The sequence below is a fragment of the Nilaparvata lugens genome, chromosome 2 (genome assembly GCF_014356525.2).
Source record: "Nilaparvata lugens isolate BPH chromosome 2, ASM1435652v1, whole genome shotgun sequence".
NCBI classification, from domain to species: domain Eukaryota; kingdom Metazoa; phylum Arthropoda; class Insecta; order Hemiptera; family Delphacidae; genus Nilaparvata; species Nilaparvata lugens.
This window is the reverse complement of record NC_052505.1, coordinates 4,182,757-4,207,380: the sequence shown is the minus strand read 5'-3', so window position 1 is coordinate 4,207,380 and position 24,624 is coordinate 4,182,757. Positions and strand designations below refer to the sequence as shown.

Genomic DNA, 24,624 nt, shown 5'->3' with positions numbered 1-24,624 from the left:
ACCGCCCCACGCCAAGATGTCATACGCAAGCGTACGCAAATGTCTGCACATATGCATAGTAGACAGAACAACAGTGTCCAGGACTCAGGAACCTTCCCAGCTGTGCAAAAGCATAATTAATTTTACGCAACCTCTGCCTGAGGTACTGCACATGGGCCACCCAACTCAACTTGTGGTCGAATATTATGCCAAGATATTTGTGAGTTAAGACTTGTTCTATCTCAGGACAGTTACAGTCATTGGAGAATGGGTCACCACATGAATGCATCCTGAGCACCCTGGGCCCGGGGCTATTACGAAGGAATATAGGTAGACACTTGGATTTCGAAATATTAGTTGACAACACATTGTTGTCAAACAAATTTTTTAGTTTAACGAGATCAGAGGAAGCATTATTGAATGTTTCAGTCCATGTGCAGCCTGTAGACACAAGTGCCGTGTCATCGGCAAAGAGGAATAATTGACCATGTAGGTGCAACCTGGATATGTTATTGATGTAAATGAGGAAAAGTAGGGGGCCCAAGGTACTCCCCTGCACCACTCCATAATCAACTGCAATAGAATCACTGTCTGTGCCATTTAATGATATTCTCTGTGTTCTATCTTCAAAGTAGCTTCTAAACCATCTTAAGGTGAGATTCTTGAAGCCAATTGCTTCAAGTTTTGCAAAAAGTATATTCCTATCTATTGAATCAAAGGCCTTGGCTAAGTCCAGAAAATAAATTAAAACTTGTTTATTGCTAGATTGTGTGGTAACATACTTGTTAATTTTAAAAAGAGCATCGGATGTGTTTTTAGAGGTTCTAAAGCCGTACTGGTTGTTAGAAATGATATTGTTGTTGTCTAAGTAGTTATTGACTTGGATTTTCACGCATTTCTCAATTATTTTAGCTAGAGCAATCAGAAGGGAAATTGGCCGGAAGTTACTTATAATTGATTTCGAGCCAGATTTGTATAAATAAGTATAACTCTAGCCAATTTGCAAGACTCCGGAAAACTGCCAGAGGAAATACTGAGATTAATTATGTGTAAAAGCGGGATGAGCAGCCCATGCACATTATCCTTCAACAGCTGAGTCGGAATTGAATCCCAACCCGGCGCAGAACGCCCCCTCATGCTGCCCACCACAGTCAACAATTCATGCTCAGCAACAGGACAAAGCTCAAACACGGCATCGGTAGCATAGTCGGAGTCCCTCACCTCAGATGGACCAGAGGGTTGGATCACCGCAGCCAGACGCACCCCCACAGAGGCAAAAAATCTATTGAAATCATTAGAAATTTCTTCCACCTTTGGGGGAGGAGCAGGGTTGCCGTCATTGAAAGCGTCAACCGGAAACTTATCTTTATGAGTGGGCTGACCAGAAATCTCATTAACAACTGACCAGAATTTTCGAGGGTCTCCTCCCGCTGTATCTATTTTATTTTTATAATAAGTGAATTCAGCTCGTTTTATATTTGAGTGAAGGACATTTCTATACCGTATATATCTATTTTTTAGAGCCAGGTTGAAAGGTTGATTTTGTGACTGTTAACCAAATTATAAGTGATCCATGGTTTTAGCCTCGAATTTTTTGCGTTATTAACAACTTCAACAGTATTGGATGATATTATATTTTTATTTTGTAAGGTACTGATAAAATTAATTGAGGATGTGTTTAGATCAGTTACAGCTGTTACGTGATCCCAGTTTTGATGAGATATAGAAAGGTTGATATTGGACCAGTTACGTATTAACTTTACCTCCCGTTGTTCAGGTCTTTTGTTTTCTCGGGTGTGAAGTATAATACATGTAGCAAAATGATCTGTCACAGCTGATTCTATTACTACTGATTTTGCAACAAATTTACTAATCCGTCTAAGAAAAAAATGGTCTAAGCAGCTATTACTGTCCGGTCTTGTAATGTTCTCTATGCACGGTATCAGATTTGCCTCACATAGCGTGTCCAAATAATCGTCACGTAATGGATAAGGATTAGGCTGTAGAAGATCGCAATTAATATCTCCACCAAATATACATAATTTGGAATGGCGAAATTCATTATCATAGTACGCAGAGAGACCCTCGATGAACTGTGGAAAGCTGGAATTAGGACTACGATAAACGGCCAACAGATCGAATTTAACCCCCTCCCAATTGAAATTAAGAGATAAGCTCGTGGCCACTCCACCCAGCAACAGCTGACTGCAAGTAACGGATAGGCTACTATCAATATAGACGACAATACCATCGCTACTATTTAAGTTATTATAGGACCTATGCAGAGTGTATCCTTGAATGTTATTTAAATCGCTATCATCCTTAAGCCAAGCTTCCTTGAGGATAATACAATGAAATTTTACTTGAAGCCCTTGCAAAAAAACTACGAAAGAATCAAAGTTTTTATTATAACTACGAATGTTTTGGTGGATAACCCTAAACGCCGTCGATTTGTCAGCATCAATGTTAGCGAAATTATTTATATCATTACAGATAACACAGTCTATTAAAGGAGAATCATAAGCATCTGCATCCAGATTCATTATCTCTGAAGTAGGCAATAAAAGAAAAGAAGAAGAAAATATACAATAATTGTCGTCGCTTGCCACTCATGGTGCTTTATATGTTAAATATAAAATTTAGCAAGCCGCAAAAAGATAACAATTCATTAAATTGGATAGAGTTTAAAACAAAGTTATCATATTAGGCTTGGTAAGTTATAAATCATGTACAGTATTTGAATTTTACCTATGTATTTTTTACTGACAATGCCTTTATACATGTGTATGTTTTCGGACAGTCGCCTTTAATCTATTCTATTCTAGTAGAAATAAGAACTACTTATTGGATCTACTTACAACTTATTGGATAGATTATGATTATGATTAAATAAAAGAGATCCTCTAAATAAAACAAATAATATCAATATATATAAAAGAATAGAAGAAAAAATATGAAAAAGTAGTTCACTGAACTATCATAATATTATAGAAGAATGTACATATCGTGTACAATATGCTGAAGAAAACAGCATAAGGATTAAACAAAAAATTCTGTACTCATTGCCGACATCCTTCACTGAAACTTGTAAAAAGAAATAAAAAATGTTTTACTTTATGCAAGAATATTTATCAGAAGTTTCATTTTTATTGCACTCTAATGTTTGGAAGTTTACTTTTTTATTGCTTGAATGAAAGTTTGTGCTGTAAAATGAAAAAAAAATGTATATATGTATATTTTTTTACAAGAAGAAAACAAATCTCGTCCGATAGAAATGCTTATAATCCAGTTGTTTCAACTTCAGTAAGTTGAGGATAGTATTACCGTATTGTATTGGTTTTCTTATACTAGAGTGAGTATAATATAAATATTGAACATTTTCCATCCATTGAATAAAATCATTGAATGCATGGGATAAGTGAGTTGAAAACTGTCATCAATAAAGCCATTTGGAGGAATTTTACTTTGTTGAATGAAATAAAAGAAAGTTCAGCTAGAAGAACAAAAAGACATCTTCATGCTCAGAGGAATCAAAAACGTAATAGATGTCTAGTATGGCAAAAAACAGAAATTGGATAAAAACAATTTAAAAGCAGAGTATCCTCTTCCACACCGATCATAGTGCTATCATTATCTCAGATTTTTGAGTGGAGACTTATCACCACTAAATCTGCTTTACTGATCAACAATAATAAGGTAGATACAGCACTTTTATCTTAACTCACAACACCTCATTAAATCGTAATGTTGGATTGTTCGAATGTAAAATGTCTATTTATACAGTTTAAACTTGTAGAAGAATGAGGAGGTCCCTTTAATAGGAGAAAAAGGAAGAGGATCATGGATATAAGAAAAAAATTAATAATATTAGAACGGAAAGGATGAAGCGAAAAATATGAGTAAGCAAGAATTTTAGTGCACTACATAAGCATGATGGGCTACATTAAGCTACATGTTAGCTTATGCATTTGCTAGCATTCATCATGCAAACCAGAAAGTATTATTAATTATATGCTTTGATTTGTACATAATCAATTATTCAATACAGTGAAGGAAGGCTTTGCGATATAGTGCACCACAATTCCTCCCTCAATATCTATGAATACTGTTGAATAAAAATTTAATTAACTGAATGAATAGTTTTGTGATCTAATTGAAAAGATAATTGTTCTATATGAGAGTGCAATTCTAAATACAATTTAAACAAGTGGGTTCAGCCTACTTGTAGCCAACAAAATAGGTTATGAAAATTTCTGAGGAAATCACATTTTTTCGCTTATAAGAGAGGAGTATGAGTGAGAGAGAGGTAAAGGAGTTATGGAATAAATGATAATAAAAGCACTCACTGATTGTCCTCGTCCTCACCACTCTTATCCTCGCCATCATTGATGTTATCTGTTGGTTCAGGAGTTTGGGATGCGGATTTAAACTCCTCAAGTTGGTCCAAATTCATGATCCGGAAAACAGGGCTTGTTGCGCTTTTCCTGGCTAACACTCTTCCTTCGCGGACCCATACGGAAGCCAGTTTGTTCGTCTTCAGCAGGGCTCTCGCAGCATTGAAAATGGAACTCGTATGCTGCGCCAGATGTTCATTGATGTAAATCTGTCTGTTTGGAAATTGATTATGAAGTTCTACGGCAGAAATACCTTTCCTCTGCTTCCTCGCATGAATCCATTCACTTTTCGTCAAACGAGAAACAAAGTTCACGACAATGGGCGGCGGGTTATTTTTATTTCTGTTAGGTAGCCTATGCGCTGCTGAAACATCATATTTATCGTGTCTAATGTTCAACAAGGCTGCTATTCTTTGTAAAATGAAGAAAACATTCTCACCCTTTGTAACAGGGATTATAACCAGTGATTATAACATTGTTTTTTCTTGTGTGTTGCTGAAGATCAGCAACCTGCAATTTCAAGAATTTCACTTCACCACAGAGACGAGAGTTCTCAACCACCAACTTATCTATACTTTCTGTGTTCTTACCACATTTTTTTTCAATATCATTGAATTGAGTTTTTAGCTCACTGACGTCTTTTTTTACTGATGTTAGATCGACTTGGACTTGATCAAGTTTAGCATTTGTTTCTATTCGGAAAGCTTTGAGAATAGAAGCTACACTGTCTTGATGACTACACATTTCGCACTTCCAGTTTTTTCTAAGGCTGGATTTTTTATTTGGGTCACTAGACTTATCGTCCAAACAAGCAGGGTGAAACGCACCATTGCACGCTGTACACTTGAAGCAGTCTTGCTTGCTCACTTGGACACTGGAATTACACTTTTTGCACGTGTCTGACATTTCCAAAAGTGATAGAAGAAAGGAAACTAAAATGAATTAAAACTGAAAAACTACAAACTGAGAGAATTCGAAGAGTTCGGTATTGCGGAATTCAGGCAGAAGCACGGAGCAGCAAACGACAACCAGTTAGCGAGATAACGGACGGTTCGAAAATAGATGTTTAATCATCGACTGACTGACTGCGACTGATACAGTTTACGTACATCTAAGAAAATTGAAAATTGAATCTGTTCGAGGAATTGTGCATCTTGCATTAACACGACTTATGCCAGACATGAGAAACTCTCTTACAGCCAAAAGTCAAAATACTTTATTGTAACAGCTAATTGAGAACATTAATTGCATTACAAATGTCAATGATAGATTGAATCATAATTATTACAAGCAGGAAGTCATTACAATAAATTATAAACATAAAAATATACTTATTATCATAACAATATAAGTAAAACACACTCATAAGACATAATCATGTGACTAGTTGACTCATGAGAATACCTAGTAGCTAATCAAGCATATTGTCAACTACGTCATAGAACTCTTCTATTTCATAAATTGGATTCGTCAACAGAAATCGTTTAACTCTATTCGTGAATATTTTAAATGGTAATTTTTTTTAAATGACAATTCTGCTAGTCCGTGGAATTTTTGGAATGGAGAAGAACCAAATTTGATGCGATGTTCGTATATGAATGTCTTCATGGGCACGTGAAAGCTGATGATCAAGGAATTGGAGTCGTTGTTCCTCCACGAAATTTTGAGACTCATCATCAATTTCACGCTTTCCTAAGAAGCCGTACCTCCGCTTTGGAAAGATGGCAATAAAATGTCTAATGAAATTGACTTCTTTGAAGCACCCAGCATTTTCAAGAGGTAAAATCATATTTAAATAAAAAAAACATATTCAAGTGATATGAGTTCCAAATTTTGACAGCTGTATAATATACCAAAGCCGTGTGCCGTCTATTGCACAATAATGTCTAAGCATACTACTTAGGCTCAACTCACACTTACGCGACTCAGGTGGAGAAGAGACACGACTCTAGTGGAGAGCATGTGTTTGCAAATGGTGACACTCAGACCAGTCGATTCTAGTCTCCTCGACGTCACCATTTGAAAACACTTGCTCTCGACTAGAGTCGTGTCTCTTCTCGACCTGAGTCGCGTAAGTGTGAGTTGAGACTTACAGTACGCGTCCCGTTGCTTTGCCTCCGTGACTTTGAAACTGCATATAGACAAGGTATGGTTCACGGGGTAATATTAACGGCTTTGCAAAAACATCAGGCTTCAGAGACCCTAGATGCGTGGATGGAGAAAGCTTCCTCCACAGCAATTCTTCATGAATGAGAGAGCTGCAACGTATCACCAACAATGGAAAGAGCATGTTAAACGAATGTCAGCTGATAGACTGTGTTTTGCTAGAAGGACATAACTCCAAAAAGCTCCTTGTGTATCTTTTCGGATGCAGCACGTTGCTTTTGAGAAGATACAAAAGAGCATCTGTTGCTTATGGAAAGATACATTAGAACTCTTTGTGTATCTTCTCGGATGCAAAACGTTGCTTTTGAGATGATACAAAAGAGCATCTGTTGCTTATTGAAAGATACATTAAATATCCTTGTGTATCTTCTCGGATGCAAAACGTTGCTTTTGAGACGATACAAAAGAGCATCTGTTGCTTATGGAAAGATACATACATTAAAGCTCCATGTGTATCTTTCCGGGTGCAGCACGTTGCTTTTGAGAAGATACAAAAGTGCATTTGTTGCTTATGGAAAGATACATTTTCAAAAATGTTCGATGTTTTTAAACTTTCAAACGGGTAGTATTATAGTGTAGTGGGACTCCGCCGATAGACAAAGCTACAAGACCCGGACTATACTATACTCTGTCCAAATTGGCATGAGCTCTGAATGATTATGCCGACTCTCCTACTACTCACACACACAAACGCAGTCTCCTTTTGTGTGTGTGAGTAAAGGGACGAAAGGTACGGTCTGTCTACCTGTATACTACGTAGTAAACATAGAATATCAATGGCGCAGGTGGGCCTGGCGTGTGCGCCTGCGCGTGGGGGAGCAAGGGTCGGCTTAATCTTTCAGCGCTCATGGCAGTCTGGACAGAGTATAGTCACTTTGTCACAGAGCAAATTTGTTTGGGACAGTGGAAGAGACTAATATGCAGTCTATAGTTTCGAGAACACTACCTTATTGGCTACAACATTGGTTTATGGAATTTATTATGAATAGAAAATATCTCTTAGTATTTGAAGGAAGATTCAAGGTGCCATGTGGTGGAACGGGTTAGCTCCAAGGGGAGATGTTGAGGCCAACTATTATTATTATTGAAATTGAATTAATTCGACCGGAATTATTGGAAGAGAAAATACAACTAGTGTTTCAAAGATAGAATTTATAAGTATTGCCAACCCAACAGTCAAATCCAAATGTTTGCCAGGAACTTTGTTGAGGCTGACTTTGTGCAGGATATCAGACAAACACCGATTGAACAGTGACAGTGACTCCCAGCTCACTCTATCCATCCAACTCACCCACTGCGAGAGAATATAAATAAATAATTGGAGAAATCTTAAATATAAACAGGGTGGCCACCCATTTTAAAATAAAAAAATCATGAGTAATTCCCGGTTTTCCAGAGTAAAATTTCAAATTTTTGCGGTAAATGAGGAACAAGATACATTTGTAAAAAATTTATTATGAAAATCCTCAGTTTGATCTTCCATAACGAATTGCGAATAGAGCATTTAAATTTCCAAATATCTTAATAATTTTTGACATTCGTCTATTTTTGTGAGGAATTTGTACGTTCTTTCAACTACTCACGTGTGTGGAGTGCTCTCGGACAGGGTCCATTTTCAACACTCGGTTAGTATGTAGTTGGAAAAACGAAAAATTCCTCACAAAAATAGACTACAGTGTCAACGTTATCAATACATTTGAACATTTATTATGTATTCTGATTCATACTTTCACAAAAGAAAGCCATAGCCGATTCCGGCTGTTGGAGACACTCCAAACCTTGATAGAAGTCTCATTCCGGAGAGAATGGAGCCATCAAAATACTCAATTCTTAACATGACTAAAAATATGATCATTTTCAAACAAACAATAAGCGAGCGCTAATTTTTTACTTTCCTTGCCCTACCACCATAGGTAAGGAAGTATTGCTTTCCAAAAAAATTAAGATACCCCAATTTCAAGTTTTCTATACGTTTCAAGGTCCCCTGAGTCCAAAAACATGATTTTTGGGTGTTGGTCTGTGTGTGTGTATGTCTGTGAACACGATAACTCTATTCCTAATTAACCGATTGACTTGAAATTTTAAAATAAAGGTCCTTATACCATAAGGACCCAACAATAAGAAATTCAATAAAATTCAATTCAAAATGGTGGACAAATGACTAAAAACCCATGTTTTTCACAGTTTTGCTGATGTCCTGTTCTTTGGGTACTGTGGATTCCTTGCCTGTCTGCCTGGCTGCATCTCTTCTTCAAAATTTTATTCAGGTTAAGTAAATCGTTTTAATCAACTTTCATTTACGCATGTATTACATAACTGAATGAAAATACTACAGCGTGTCGATACTGGACCACGTTGTTCTCTATTTCTAATTCAAACATTTTAATGTGCATTCATATGATTTTTGTAGCTATCATTCAACTTTTTTTCGGCAATTAAAAACATTTAATTGTCCATACCCTTAGCAATCGAGCCTATCTTCATGAATTCAATATGCTACAGTGCATGTCTCATTGAGAGCACTGTCCTACATAACGTCAAGGTTATAATATGTACTTCATTCAATTTTGTTGATAGCTACCCTTGGCTTGCAAGCGTATCCTCATATTTGAGTTGTTCAATTGATGTCTATCTTGACATTTAATTCATTGAAGGCCTATGTCGCCTGTATTTGATAGCTACCCTTGGCTTGCAAGCGTATCCTCATATTTGAGTTGTTCAATTGATGTCTATCTTGACATTTAATTCATTGAAGGCCTATGTCGCCTGTATTTGATAGCTACCCTTGGCTTGCAAGTGTATCCTCATATCTGAGTTGTTCAATTGATGTCTATCTTGACATTTAATTCACTGAAGGCCTATGCCGCCTATATTAATGTATTCTATATTAACAACTATTTCATTGTATTTGACAGCTACCTTTAGCTCATACGTGATATTTTAAGGCCACCGACGCCTATTGATCGTTCTATTGATGTCTATCTTGACATTTAATTCACTGAAGGCCTATGCCGCCTATATTAATGTATTCTATATTAACAACTATTTCATTGTATTTGACAGCTACCTTTAGCTCATAAGTGATATTTTAAGGCCACCGACGCCTATTTCAATGTATATGACATTGACCTTTGAACTTACTTGTGTTAATGCCGACCAAGGCATTTTCATTTTTTTGAACTTACTTACTTGTGCTATTGTCGACCGAGACATCCAATCATTCTAAGATTATTTGTGTTAGTATTAATCAACATTTAACCATTTCTATATATCGAGCACTATCTACAGCTTATTATCATTTATTACTATTCCTTTTTTAAAATCATTAAGATTGAATTTTTCAGCAGTAACTTTATTATTGTAGCACTCAATTTATATTCTCAATTCAGGTATCATTAATAATACCTTTCGATTATTGTCAGGCTTCAATGGTCATTAATGTCATTGACCTAATTTCATTTAAATTTTGTATTTCTCTAACGTTTTTTATTACATGTTGTAATTGTCCCAAGATTTTTCGATTCAATCTACTTACACTTGTTTTTGTATGTGGCCATCTGCCTATTATTTTATTATTATTAAATCTCATCTTGTTGACTCATTTTGTCTTTTATTGGCGTACTTACCACACTTCAAGCTATCAGTATTTTTATGCACAGAATTCAAAGATTTATTTGTAGGTATTAATACCAACTATCATTCACAGTCCACTGCCCTGACTTTGGATTCTGTCACTCCATGTGTATCTTTTCTGATGCAGCACGTTGCTTTTGAGAAAATACAGAAGATCATCTGTTGCTTATGGAAAGATACATTATAGTGAGGTCCACGTTATAATGACAGTAAAATCTCCATGTGTTTCTTTTCGGATGCAAAACGTTGCTTTTGAGATGATACAAAAGAGCATCTGTTGCTTATGGAAAGATACATTGAATCTCCTTGTGTATCTTTTCGGATGAAGCACGTTGCTTTTGATAAGATACAGAAGATCATCTGTTGCTTATGGAAAGATACATTACATTATAGTGAGGTCCACGTTATAATGACAGTATTTGTTCAACTTTGGTTTTGCTATCCTTGTCTATCATTCAACAAAGCCGGTGGTTCTATCCTTTCCTACGTTCACAACGATGCCAATTATGTTTTTGACAGTGTAGAAATATAATTAATTAATGCAGAGAATCGGCATCGCTATTCTCCTATCTTTATCCACTGCCATTATAAAATGGACCTCACTATAGATCTCTTTGTGTATCTTCTTGCTTTTGAGATGATACAGAAGAGCATCTGTTGCTTATGGAAAGATACATTAAAGCTCCATGTGTGCATCTTTTCGGATACAGCTCGTTGCTTTTGAGAAGATACTAAAGAGTATCTGTTGCTTATGGAAAGATACATTGAATCTCCTTCTGTATCTTTTCGGATGCAGCACGTTGCTTCTGAGAAGATACAAAAGAGCATCTGTTGCTTATGGAATGATACATTAGAACTCTTTGTGTATCTTTTCGGATGCAAAACGTTGCTTTTGAGACGATACAAAAGAGCATCTGTTGCTTATGGAAAGATACATACATTAAAGCTCCATGTGTATCTTTCCGGGTGCAGCACTTTGCTTTTGAGAAGATACTAAAGTGCATTTGTTGCTTATGGAAAGATACATTTTCAAAAATGTTCGATGTTTTTAAACTTTCAAACGGGTAGTATTGTAGTGTAGTGGGACTCCGCCGATAGACAAAGCTACAAGACCCGGACTATACTCTGTCCAAATTAGCATGAGCTCTGAATGATTAGGCCGACCCTCCTACTACTCACACACACACAAACGCAGTCTCCCTTTGTGTGTGTGAGTAAAGGGACGAAAGGGACGGTCTGTCTACCTGTATACTACGTAGTATACATAGAATATCAATGGCGCAGGTGGCTCCGTAATATTCTTGAGAAAAATGGCGGATAGTTACTAAAAAAACATGTTTTTCACGATTTTCTCAAAAATGACTTGACCGATTTATTTCAAATTCATACCCTGTATAGTTATTTATCAGCTCTATCAGCTGGTACGAGTCTATTTCCTGGGAAACTAATGGGGTCCACCCCATCCTTGAGAAATGGACTTTGTAAACTGACATGAGTCTTTTGTCCTTCTCGTGCATGAGGTAGGTAGGTAGAGCAGTTTATGAAAAGAACACATAGTTGAGATATTTCATCTGTAGAACAGCTGTTTTGACGACTTTTAAAAAATCATCGAATTTCACAATTTACACAAAGGAAAAAGTACTCTGAAAACAATTATATTTGAACTTATACAGTAGTCTGATTGTAGTTTCAAATATGTTGCCGTCCATTGTCATTATGTTATTCCCCTAAATTATTCTTGTTTAAGAATGAGGATTACAGTTCAATGAGCAAGGAAAGTTGTGTGAGTGTACCACACCAGATTTTTTTACTGTTTTATACTTGAAATAAGCTGACAAATTGATGGAAACCAGAAATTAATGAGAAATCTTCTGGCCCAACAGTCTTCAGTTACACCCTTAGACCATGAAAACCTTAAGGTGCGTACAGATAACGCGCCTCCAACAAGCTCCGCGCACGCTCCGCCTTCGCTACGCAATCGCTCCAATCATGAACGTTACGGGAGATGTTAGCTCTTCTCGCGTTCCACTCTTGCTCCCCGGTCGAACATCAATCGATCTGCTTGAGTGACGTTCGATTGCGGAGCAGAGCGAAAGTCTGTACGCACCTTAATGATTGCATTTGATCGAAATTGTTCATGTCGGATCCTTATAGTATAAGGACCTCAAGTTCCAAATTTCAAGTCATTCCGTTAATTGGGAGATGAGATATCATGTAGGCCTACACAGACGCACATACACTCATACACACACACACACACATATACATACCAATACCCAAAAACCACTTTTTTGGACTCAGGGGACCTTGAAACGTATAGAAATTTAGAAATTGGGGTACCTTAATTCTTTTGGAAAGCAATACTTTCCTTACCTATGATAATAAGGCAAGGAAAGTAAAAAAGGAGATTATGATCCCGCACTCAGTATATCATTTCAATTGCAAAAGGAAAAATAATTTCTTCCCTTAAAACAGTAAAGAAGTAGAATTAGAATTTACTCACGATGTCAACATGAGGAGCGCGGTTCCCGGCAGGGGTTTCGATGGCCAGTTTGGTAATAGACGACAAGCAGCAGTACAAATCGGTGACAACTTGAAGAGCAACAGTGTTGTGCTCCATTTGACTCAGACCGTTCACTGCCGATTCCACACAACTTGCTATATCGTTCGCCTGCAATTACGAAAATCTTCAAACAAATGGTGTTTATATGAAACAGTCCACCTTCTATTTATTTATTACTGTACATCAATAGAAAAAAATACAACATATAAAATAATAATAATAATAATAATAATAATAATAATAATAATAATAATAATAATAATAATATAATAATAATAATAATAATAATAATAATAATAATAATAATAATAATAATTTCTCTGATTGCCAATGAATTGCAACCAGAGGAGTTTATTGACAAAACATATACACAGTTGTTATATTAAACATACAAGATTGCTAATACTAAACTTAGTTCTAATTATGATACCCCACTATAATAATATGTGTCGGGGTGATCATAATATTCTTTTCTCAAACAATAGTTTAAGTGATCTAATAAGCGAGTTATGGGTTGTTGAAAGTGCTAACTCCGTTTTCTTTCCAGATCATAAACGGTTTCGAATTTTCATTGGAGTTTTTTTTAATACATTCAGTATACCATTGGCTTTGTTCTAATATGCGTTTTTTGCGATTCATGCCAAAAAAAGCAAGTTATCGAATTTACAAAAAATGTTACTTTTTTATTTATGAACAATATGGGAAATAAAATTTTTCAGTTTGGAAAGATACATTTTTTGAATTTTTAAGAGAAGTTCTGTTAATATAGTCGAAACCGTTTATGATCTGGAAAGAAAACGGAGTTAGCACTTTCAACAACCCATAACTCGCTTATTAGATCACTTAAAAATTTCAGTTGCCACTTTTTCCCACTCTTATGATCTTAACAATTATATTGAAAAAGATTATCCAATTTAAAAAAATGTGTACCAAACAGCATTAAGCTGTGTTTACACCAAAGTTAATAACAAAATGTTATTTTTCCGTCCTTAGAGATTCTATTAGATTGAACATAACTTATCATACACATGATGTGAATACGTGTTTGTCAGGTTCCGTTCAATCTAATAGAATCTCTAAGGACGGAAAAATAAACATTTCGTTAATACCTTTGGTGTAAACGCAGCTTTACTCAGGTTTACTCTAAATTAATACGAAAGAAATGAGTAAAATAACAATAATCCTCTTATCCTCTATCCTTGCAATATACAGATCACCGTCCTTCAATGATATTACAGATTTCCTGAGTGACTTGGAATCGATCCTGAATGAATTAAGAGGGCAACAAGTCATATGTGCCGGAGACATGAATATTAACACCCTTCAAATTCGTCCACATCATCAATTGAATGACTACTGCGATCTTCTAAGCGAGCATGGGCTCAGACTCTGCATTAAACAAGCAACCAGAACTACAACAGAAACTGCTTCTTGCATAGATCACATTGCTACCAACTCCAGAGATAATCTTTTTCCAATCATTTATGAATCAACAATAACTGACCACTTCACCACAATTCTAGGAGTGCAACATATTTCGAGAAATAGTGCAAATGAAACTGGAACACATGAAATAAACGAGAAAATAGACATTAATAGCTTGAAGAATGAACTACTGAATGAGGAGTGGATTCATGTTTTAGAAGATAATAATCCAGATACATCTTATGACACCTTCTTATCAACTCTGAGACAACATATACAAAATAATATCAAGCAGCATCGGCGGCAGAAGAAGTACAAACCCATCAAACCATGGATCACCAGAGGTATAGTAGCAGCAATAAGAACCAGAAATCTTCTCAACAAAAGAAGAAAGGAAGACCCAAACAACATTAACTTAACCAACTTCTATCGTCGGTATAGGAATACACTCACAGCTTTAATTCATGAAACAAAGGACCAATACTATAGAGAGAAATTGTATGAAGCTGGAAAGGATAATAAAAAAATGTGGAAAGTAATCAAAGATGCTACTGACTCTAAATCAAAAACAAAAATGAAATTGAATGCTATTAAAATAGATGATAGGATTTTCAATCTAAAGGAAATCCAGAAACTGTGCTCAACCACATGAATAACTTTTTCACAAATGTAGGTGAAGAAATGGCGGAGACAATAATAGATTCCTTAAGAAAACCACTAGACCAAATCATATCCCATATAAACCTGTTACAAGAACTCTACACTCCATCTACTTTCACCCAGTAACTGAAGATGAGCTTCTTGAAGCTATTAGTAGTTTGCGAAATGACAGTGCTCCAGGACTTGATGGAATCAATAATAGAACATTGAAGTCAATAAAAATGTAATTGTAAAACCATTAATCACATATTTAATTTAAGTCTGTCAAAAGGAATTTTTCCAAAAGCTATGAAAGAGACATGTGTTAGACCATTACATAAAGGAGGCGACAAAGCAAATGCCACCAATTACAGGCCTATTTCACTTATAAGCAATATTTCTAAGATTTTGGAAAAACTGGTAAAGAAACGTCTTGTGAATTACATGGAAAAAAACAACTTACTATCTAGGAATCAATTTGGTTTTCGTGAGAGGAGGAGTACAGAAGATGCGGTATTAGAATTGTCAAATTTTGTCACAGATAAGCTAGAAAATAACAAAAAATGTGCAGCAGTGTTCCTGGACCTAGCAAAAGCTTTTGACACTGTTAATCACAGTTTGCTGCTGAAGAAATTAGAAGCCATGGGAATTAGAGGAGTTCCTCTAGCATGGTTTAGATCATACCTCTGTGACCGGCGTCAAAAAGTCAAAGTTGAAGAACATCTCAGTTCAGAGGGAACGATGAAGTTTGGGATTCCCCAAGGAACAGTTCTTGGGCCAATTCTGTATTTGGCATATGCAAATGAGCTATGTTCAATTAAGATAAGAGGAAGAGTAATAGCTTTTGCTGATGATACGTGTATACTATTTGGAGGAAACACCTGGGAGGAAGTTTTTAATCTGGCACAGGAAGAATTGATCAAAGTCGATAAATGGTTAAGAGAAAATTTGCTTACAGTAAATGCAACAAAAACGAAATTTTTAGCCTTTTCTCTGACAGAACGGACGAGACCACCGGATTCTTCAATAATCCTGCATCACTGTGGAAGCACCAACAACCCGTGTGATTGCCCTTCAATTCAACAAGTCAATGAAATAAAATATTTAGGAACAATAGTGGACAACAAATTCAATGGGACAAGCACATTAATCTATCAATTACCCGGATCAGGAAGCTTCTCTACAAATTCTATCAACTCCGTAAAATCCTCAACTATGAGACATTAAAAACTGTTTATTTATTTTTCTTTAGTACAATCAATTTTAAGATACGTCATAATTATCTGGGGAGCTACGAATTTTACACATGTTGAACCTCTCTATAAACTTCAAAAACGAATACTAAAAATAATAGGCTTCAAGGAGAATCAATTCCCCACGAACATTCTTTTCAAGGACAGTAAAGTACTGAGTGTAAGACAACTCTACATCCAGGCTATCATCACGCGAATGAGGAGAAACAACGAACACATAAGACTGGCAGATCATAACCATCAAACAAGGCAGAGAAACACGTATTCAATAGTACCAAGGATGAATACTACATTTGGGCAAAGAAACTACACATATTTGGGACCAAAAATTTATAATTCAATACCAAGTTACATTAGGGAAGAATTCAATAGACACAGGTTCAAGAAAAGTTTATTTCCTGGTTGGTTGATATTGGAGTGGAAAATTGTGAAAATTAGTTAGACTGTAAATATTGAAACTATTATTCTTCATTCCACTCTTTACTGTTTTTCATTTTTCTAAAAATAACCTTTCTTATTATTATCCTTAATAGAACATTAATATTTATTTATTTACTAATTCCATAATTTTGTTTGTTTGTATTATACATTTTTACTCATTTTATTATAAAAAACTTTAATCCCATATCAGTGAATGAAGTTTGTAAATAGTAATTATTACACGCAATAAGCAACTAATTACTTATACCCCAACACATATAATATATAGTGGGGTGTATATTTATTCATTGAAATTATCATTTATTCATTGTTGAAACACCGCTGATTTATGTAGTTATATTACAATACTATATTATCAATATTCTAATGTTGCATTCAATCTTCATTGTAATTAATAAGTTTTCATAATATGTGAAATTTGCTGCATAATTGGCTGTTGTACTGTAATTATTGTAGATTCGTGTATGAACCAGAATGTATTGTAACTTACTTGAATAAAATTTGAATTTGAATTTGAAAAAAATAAAAAACCATTGTAAATAGAAATTACAAAAAAATAGACTACCTGAAATAAGTAGGTAGTTAACCTACTTCAAGGAAAAGAAAAGAAATTCAAAATTAAAATATTATAGTCTGCGAAATTGATTGTAAAGCATCTAGAATTATTTAAGATTGCATTTTTCACTTAACAATGACCGTTTGATATTGATTGTCATCTTAGGTCCATATATGGGCTAAGATGAAGTTAGTTAACACATCACTATCTGCCGCTAATGAGATTACACAAAAATAAAAAATAATTGAAGAGCCGATTTTTGTAGAACGTAAAAAGTATAATGAAAAATTTACCGTTAGGTTTGTAGTGGGCATCACAGTATTTCTGAAAACCCGATGCACTGTTCTATTCCTGGAGCCCTCGGCACCTGTAACAATTTTTGATACAATTTTATTTTACTATAATTGAAGGATAATAGGATAATGAGAGTTCAATAATCTATATAATAAAAGCGAAAGAGAGTTCAATAATAAAAGCGAAATGGCACTGACTGACTGACTGACTGACTCACTCACTCACTCGCAGAACTAAAAATCTACCAGACCAAAAACGTTCAAATTTGGTAGGTATGTTTAGTTGGCCCTTTAGAGGCGCACTAAGAACGGATTTGGAAAAATTTCCAAAGATACGCCCAAAATCTGCGTTTTCCCAGCGTTTTTTAGCGTTTTCTCAGCTTTATCGAGAACAAATGAACAGAAAATGTTCAAATTTAGTACAGAAGCTCAGCTAGGGTGTAATAATGTTGTGTTAGAGGGAATTTGCAATAACGTCAAGGATACGCCCAAAATTAGCGTTTTTCCAGCTTGTTTTTGCTTTTTCTCAGATTTATCTAGAACAGAAATTGCTCAAATTTAGTACAGGAGCTAAGCTAGGGTATAATGTTGTGTTATAAGGAATTTGAAATAACGCCCAAAATCTGCGTTTTCCAGCGATGTTTTGTTATTTTGCGCTTTCTCAGCTCTATCGAGAACAAATGAACAGAAAATGTTCAAATTTACTACAGAAGCTCAGCTGGTGTATAATAATGTTGTGTTAGAAGGAATTTGAAATTATTTCCAAAGATACGCCCAAAATTAGAGTTTTTTTTTGAGTTTTCTCAGTTCTTTCATCAAGTAATAGACAGGAAATGTTCAAATTCGGTACAAAGTACCGGGTCTAAAAATTTTGTGATGAGGTGACTTTGATATTTCATCAGAGATACGCAATCAGCGTTTTTCTCAGCTTTTCTGCGTTTTCTCAGTACTTTGACTTTCTGAAGGAATAAAGCATGCTCAAATGAAAAATGCAGGCGAGCGAAGCGAGCCCGCTGATCTCATTTTTGGACGATCTAGTCGGGGGTCCAGGGGGACTAGCCCCCTGGCTAGACGGATATGGCGAGCGAAGCGAGCCTGACGGCTAGTATACTATATAATCATTATAGATAAAAATCAACACAGTTCAATTCACATATCGAAACACAACTCAATTACATAAAGCCATAGAGAAATAATAGCATAAGGAGATATATCCCATGGTATATGGGTCGTTCATGTTCCAAATTTGAAGCCGATTTTTTGTTAACTCAAGCCGATTACTTGTTTTTTGTCAACTGAAGCCGTTTATCGTCTATTATTACTGTTGTTTTTGGTGAGAGTGTAAGAACTGCACAATATGAGAGACTACCAGCGTCACATAGCTTCACCAAAAACAACTACTACGACTATCGGCTTGAGTTAACATTGAAATTAGTAACATAAACATCCTATACCACGGGATATCTCCTTATGCTATCTTTTCTCTCTGATCACCACACATTATACAGTATCAAGACAATATGATACAGTATCAGCTCAGCTTGATACACAACACAATATGATACAGTATCAGCTCAGCTTGATACACAACACCATAATTTGATACAACACTTTCAAACTTTGAAGTTTTGACTCTACAAAACATGGGATATCTTCTTATGCTATCTTTTCTCTATGTTAGTAGTAAACAATGCATTCAGGATGTATTTTAAATAAATAATTTATTAGAAATTAATAACGAAACTCACCGGCGAACGAGGCATATTCTTTAAGAATGGAAGTGACCATTTCTGGTAGAAACTGAAATAGACGTGTTGAAGGAATATACTCTGAGAAAAATGAAACTTGGGGCCGACAACCGGTGATCAGATTCACCCAAATCGAAATTTCAACTGCCTGCAGAATGGTGCCTGGAAATTAAACAATACAATCAAACTCAATTCATTAATTTTACTAATACACCGCTAATATCAAAGGTTTTAGAAAAAATATTTTTAGAGAACATTGACAAGAAAATAATATCGGGAACCGAGCTCCGAGCTCCGCTCTGGAGTAAAACAGCATGAAATTTATTACCGTAAACCGGGGTGAATAGGGACGCAGGGGTGAATAGGGACAAAATCCAGGAATTTTTTTAATTTATCAATAACTTTTCATTCATTAAATATACATTGCTCAACTTAATTTATTCTAATAGAGGGAACTTTACTGTACATATTAACATATATGAAACATGTTCAACTTGATTTTTTATACTGTTGGTAGACCTTGTTTTTCTTAATTGTTGTAAGCGCCATAAACTTAACCTCAAAAAGTGTTGTCTGCAGCTCTGTGCAGGTTCAAGTGATCATCCTGGAATATTTTTTTCTGTATTCCTCTGATTCTGGTGAGTAATAATACATAAAATATTCAAGCCTTGACTAACATTAAAGTATGCTAAAAATATTTTCAAAATTTTGACCATTTTGATGTTGAAATGGGGTGAATTGGGACACTGTCTAAAACCACTGTTTGCCTGTTTTTATAACAGTTTTCAGAATTACTTTGCTCAACTACCACATTACTTATTACTACAATGAATAATCATAAATTTATTCTAGTAAGTATAGCTGTATTTCAGTTGGTGCATACCTTCCTAACCTAATTTTTTTTCAGGTGCACGTTAAAATGGTATGGACCTACAAGAGGATCCTCGCACCAAACACCATCTCCAAGTGGATGAAGGAGAAGTCAAAAAGGCTCTGGATGCTGTGAAGAGAGGGATGAGCCTACGAAAAGCCGAGGAAAAATTTGGAATCAGTAAATCGGCCTTACAACGGTATATGAAAAAATCTGAACTTCAAGGTGAACCTGAAATAGTGAAGATAGGTGGTCAAACATCACTCAGCAAAGACATTGAACATATTTTGGTGAAATCTTTAAAAAAATGTGGTGAATGGGGTTACCCATTAAGCACGTTCGACCTACGTTGCTTTGTGAAATATTTCCTTGACAGAGAAGGCAAAACAATTAAAAGATTCAAGGACAACATGCCGGGAGCTGATTGGGGGGTTTCATTTTTAAAGAGGCACAAGGATGAACTTTCTCAACGAATGTGTCAAAATATAAAAAAAATAGGGCTGGTGTTTCGCATCAATCAATAAATGAATATTTCGATGAACTTGAGAAAAACCTGGATGCCATCACTCCAGAAGCAATAATCAACTATGACGAGACGGCTCTTTCGGATGACCCTGGTCGTCGTAAGCTAATATTCAAAAGGGGCTGTAAGTACCCTGAGAGGGTGATGAACCAAAGTAAATCGAATGTGTCTGTAATGTTTGCAGCTACAGCTGCAGGAAAACTATTGCCTCCATATGTCATTTACAAATCCAAACATTTGTATGATTTGTGGTGTGAAGGTGGTCCTGCTGAAGCCCTATACAACAGGACCAAGTCGGGATGGATTGATGGAAACACCTTTCTAGATTGGTTCCAGAGAGTTGTTGTTCCCTACTGCCGTCGCATCGATGGAAAAAAAGTGATTATAGGAGATAACTTGAGTTCCCACCTGTCTCCTGAAGTGATCAGGTTATGTGAGCTGAACAACATTGGATTTATTTTTTTACCGGCAAACTCCACTCACCTAACGCAACCGCTGGACATTGCTTTATTTGCACCAATGAAAAAGTGTTGGCGTAAAGTAATGGAACAGGCCAAATTGAAATCAAAGTCCAATGTTTTTGATAAGAGATTCTTTCCAGCACATCTTAAAGATGCAATCCATTTGATGGTGGGTACTCTTGACAAAGACATCAAAGCAGGATTTGATAAAGCTGGAATACAGCCTGTAAACCGAAATAGGGTCCTAGAAATGCTACCATCTGAGGAGGATCAACTGGATGAAGTGGATAATGAAGCATTGATAAACGACAGCTTAACAGCGTTCCTGAAGGAAATGAGATATCCTGAGCAGATAGAACCAGCAAAGAAGCGGAAGAAGAAGCTGAACATCCCCCCTGGTCGTAGTGTAACATCAAAGGATTTTGAGACAAGTGAAGAAAATTCAAGTGAAGAGGAGGATGAACCAGAAGGAATGAACAATGATTCCTCTGACAACTCCCTGCCAAGTTTAGGAGTTGTTGAACCAGAAGAACACAATGTGGAGAATGAGGATGTGGAGAATGAGGATGTGGATGATGAAGATGTGGATGATGAGGATGTGGATGTGGAGGATGAAAAGCAAATTGAAGAAGGGAATTGGGTGCAAGTGAATTTTCAATATGATACAGGAGTGAAAACATTCATTGGTAAGGTCATAGAAAAATTGTCCAGTGATAGGTTCATGGGATCATTCCTTCGAGAAAAACCATCAACAAAAATGAAAAATGTTCATGTTTTTCCAGATGTTCCGGACATTACTGAATTTAAAAAAGAACAGGTATCAAAATTTCTAAAAGAGCCTACAAGTAAGAGAGGAAGGTATTTTTTCACTGAAATGTAAAACCTATTTTCTATTCACTTTAAATTGTTCCTATTTTTTGACAGATATTTTTCTAATACCTGTATTTTTCCATATAAAAGTTCTTTTTTAGTTTATTTTAAATAAATATGTGCCTAAAATATGTAATTTTATTTTTTAAAAGCTCCTATGTGTCCCTATTCACCCCATAATAGGTCTGAAAAGGGATTTGCATGTTATATAAACTAGTGTCCCTATTCACCCCACTGTTGGGGTGAATAGGGACAGTCATAAAAAAATAAGTATTGAAAAGGGGGGTGAGGGCAATTTTTTTTTTATTATCTCAAAATGTACCTATTCCAAGAGTACAAAACATGGATAGGTCATGAACAGAATAATTTAATTTTTGTGTAAGTTATGAGGAAAAAACGTGAAAAACTGTCCCTATTCACCCCGGTTTACGGTACGAAAGAAGAAATTATAACATTCATACAGAAATATTCTATCCAATCACAGTAAATTGAGATTAATACCCAAAAGGAAGGCAAAAATTTCCCTCACAAAGGCCATGTTGAACAAAAGCCGGTTAGATTTTAATCCTGATTAACTTCACGTGAACCAAATCAGAGAAGACCATTTCAAATAGATGAATCTACTGGAATTAATCAGGATTGAAAATAGCCCGGCTTTTTTGCAACCGGCACTAAGTAACTGATTGAATGATTACAAAAGTTCAACAGCTGAGTCATAATTTTGACACAGTCCACCACACATGAACTCGCTCACTCACTTCCATCATCAACAGATGAAGAAATAATTATCATCAGGTGTTTTTCCAAGGATGAATAATAATTATCTTTTTAATGCCCTTCAGCGAGTTTTCCCAGGGAGTAGACCTAGTGCAATCGAATCTTTATATTATAAACCTACTATTTTCTGAATTTCGTGAGAATCGTTAGAGCCGTTTTCGAGATCCGTGAAATTCAGACATATAAACATCCAAACATCTAAACATATAAACAGAAGTTGCTCGTTTAATAGTATAGGATATTGATGATGATGATGATGATGATGATGATAGAATATATTTCTATCAATAATACTTGTTTAGAAAATATTGATATGTAATATTGATAAGTTTGGAAAATAAGTAGTAAAATTCCAAAGTTAGTAGACAGAAGGTTGGTCACTCATTTATTGTATTTGAGTTGGCATACAATTGGAGTGGGGGAACTGAGCCGTGACGTAGGCTGTAGTACAGAGTAGGAAAATATCGCGTTCTTGAAATCATAAGGTGACGTATAGTCAAATTATATAATACAAACATTTTCTGACATGCAAGCTTTATGTTTCTGATTTACAATAATTATGAAAACATTTGGAAAATTCAAGCATTTTGTCATTCTGTCTACTAATGTTGGTACAATGCAACTGAAGCATTCAAATAATGTCATGTGTTGATGGGTCAAATATATTTGTCATAATTCAAAAAAATCTACAAACTAGTGAGCCAGAAATCCCCGGGCTGGAAAATTTGCTCACAATGCTGCTGATATTGTTACTATTTATTATTACTGTTTTGTTATGTGACACTGTATATTCCCGTTGTCTTGTTAACTCAAGTCGACTACTGTCTACTGTTTTATTGGGGTGAGAGTGTAAGAACGGCACAGTATGAGAGACTACCAGCGTCACATAGCTTCACGAGCCACTAGTACTATCGGCTTAAGTTGCAACAAAAACGCCCTATACCATGGGATATCTTCTTAGGCCAATGTTATACAAGCGCTAAAGCCGTGGAGTTGGCAACGCTGAACCAAGTTATACACAGCGTTATTGGCGCGTGTACTTTGAAAGAACCATTGCCCTGTTAATGCGACGCTAAAAACGCCGCGATATTAGGCCCATGTTAGGCTAAATGCTATCATTTTTCATCACCACACATGATGCCGTATCAATACAATCCCATAGTTTGTAGAATTTATTCAAAGTTTAGATGTATTGTATCAAATTATGGTGTTGTGTATCAAGTTGAGATGATACTGTATTATACTGGGTTGATATTGTATAATACATGTTAGAGCCAATGTAATGGGCTTCAAATCACCTTACTTAGTAGCTCAAAATAAAGTCGTTACCTTTAAGAAGCTTCTCGTACAAGGATGGCGGGTTCGCAGTGGACTGTAACAGCGGTTTTCTCGTTCGGGTAGGCGGTAGCACGTTATAGTAATAAGAAATCACTTGCACTGGCTGGGGGAAAACATGGGCCCATGTCGCAGCGAAGAGGTCGTACATTTATAAGTTCTTTCAAAGGGAGGAAAAATTGGTAGCGTTAGTGCACGTTTTAGAACAAGCCATCTTGACAAAACGGAAACGGGCGAAGTAGTAGTGGGGAGTGGAACAAGCCGAGAGAGAGAGCAGTGCCATCTACAATGGGCTTGGCGATATCATTGCGGCTGATGGCAGTGGCATGTTAGATGGCCATGGGTGAGCGCGGTTGATTCAAAACACACAGCCAACTTACCGACAGATATAAGAGGGAAACTGCCGAAGTTATATTGGCGGTAACATACCCCCCCCTCAAAAACGAACAGTTTTTCATAGCGGTGGAAACAATCTCCAGCGGGTCGGTGACAATACACAGTGAGAGCGTTGCACAAATGACCAGAAAGGTGGCGCAGACAGGAACAGTGGTGTAGCTAGGAGCAGCGGTGTAGACAGAAACAGCAGTGTAGACAGGAACGGCGGTGTAGACAGTAACGGCGGTGTAGACAGTAACAATCCTCACGGATGTGAGCGAGGCGGTCTTCATGCGGTGTGTGCGGTAACTTGTAGAAGGTT

The 24,624-nt window shown here is 36.1% G+C and overlaps 2 protein-coding genes across 4 annotated transcripts in view; one reads left to right on the top strand and one right to left on the bottom strand.

The window, feature by feature from the left end:
- The window catches only part of LOC111047133, a 68,285-nt gene extending 49,021 nt beyond the window's left edge, over positions 1-19,264 (bottom strand). The window contains exons 1-4 of one of the 3 annotated variants that reach the window (XM_039420370.1): positions 19,091-19,264; positions 17,343-17,416; positions 12,676-12,843; positions 7,403-7,833 (exon numbers count right to left, since the gene is read on the bottom strand). In XM_039420370.1, coding sequence (XP_039276304.1) covers positions 7,621-7,833; positions 12,676-12,843; positions 17,343-17,416; positions 19,091-19,130 — 495 coding nt within the window. In that variant the 5' untranslated portion in view covers positions 19,131-19,264 and the 3' untranslated portion in view covers positions 7,403-7,620. Of the gene's footprint in view, positions 1-7,402; positions 7,834-12,675; positions 12,844-17,342; positions 17,417-19,090 lie in introns of those variants that run through there. The other 2 variants (XM_039420374.1, XM_039420373.1) reach the window with 2 other exon arrangements.
- Positions 19,265-20,658: 1,394 nt separating this feature from the next.
- LOC120349576 lies at positions 20,659-21,825 on the top strand. Its single transcript, XM_039419965.1, has one exon. The coding sequence runs from the start codon at positions 20,659-20,661 to the stop codon at positions 21,823-21,825; it is 1,167 nt and encodes a 388-aa protein (XP_039275899.1).
- Positions 21,826-24,624: the final 2,799 nt, after the last annotated feature.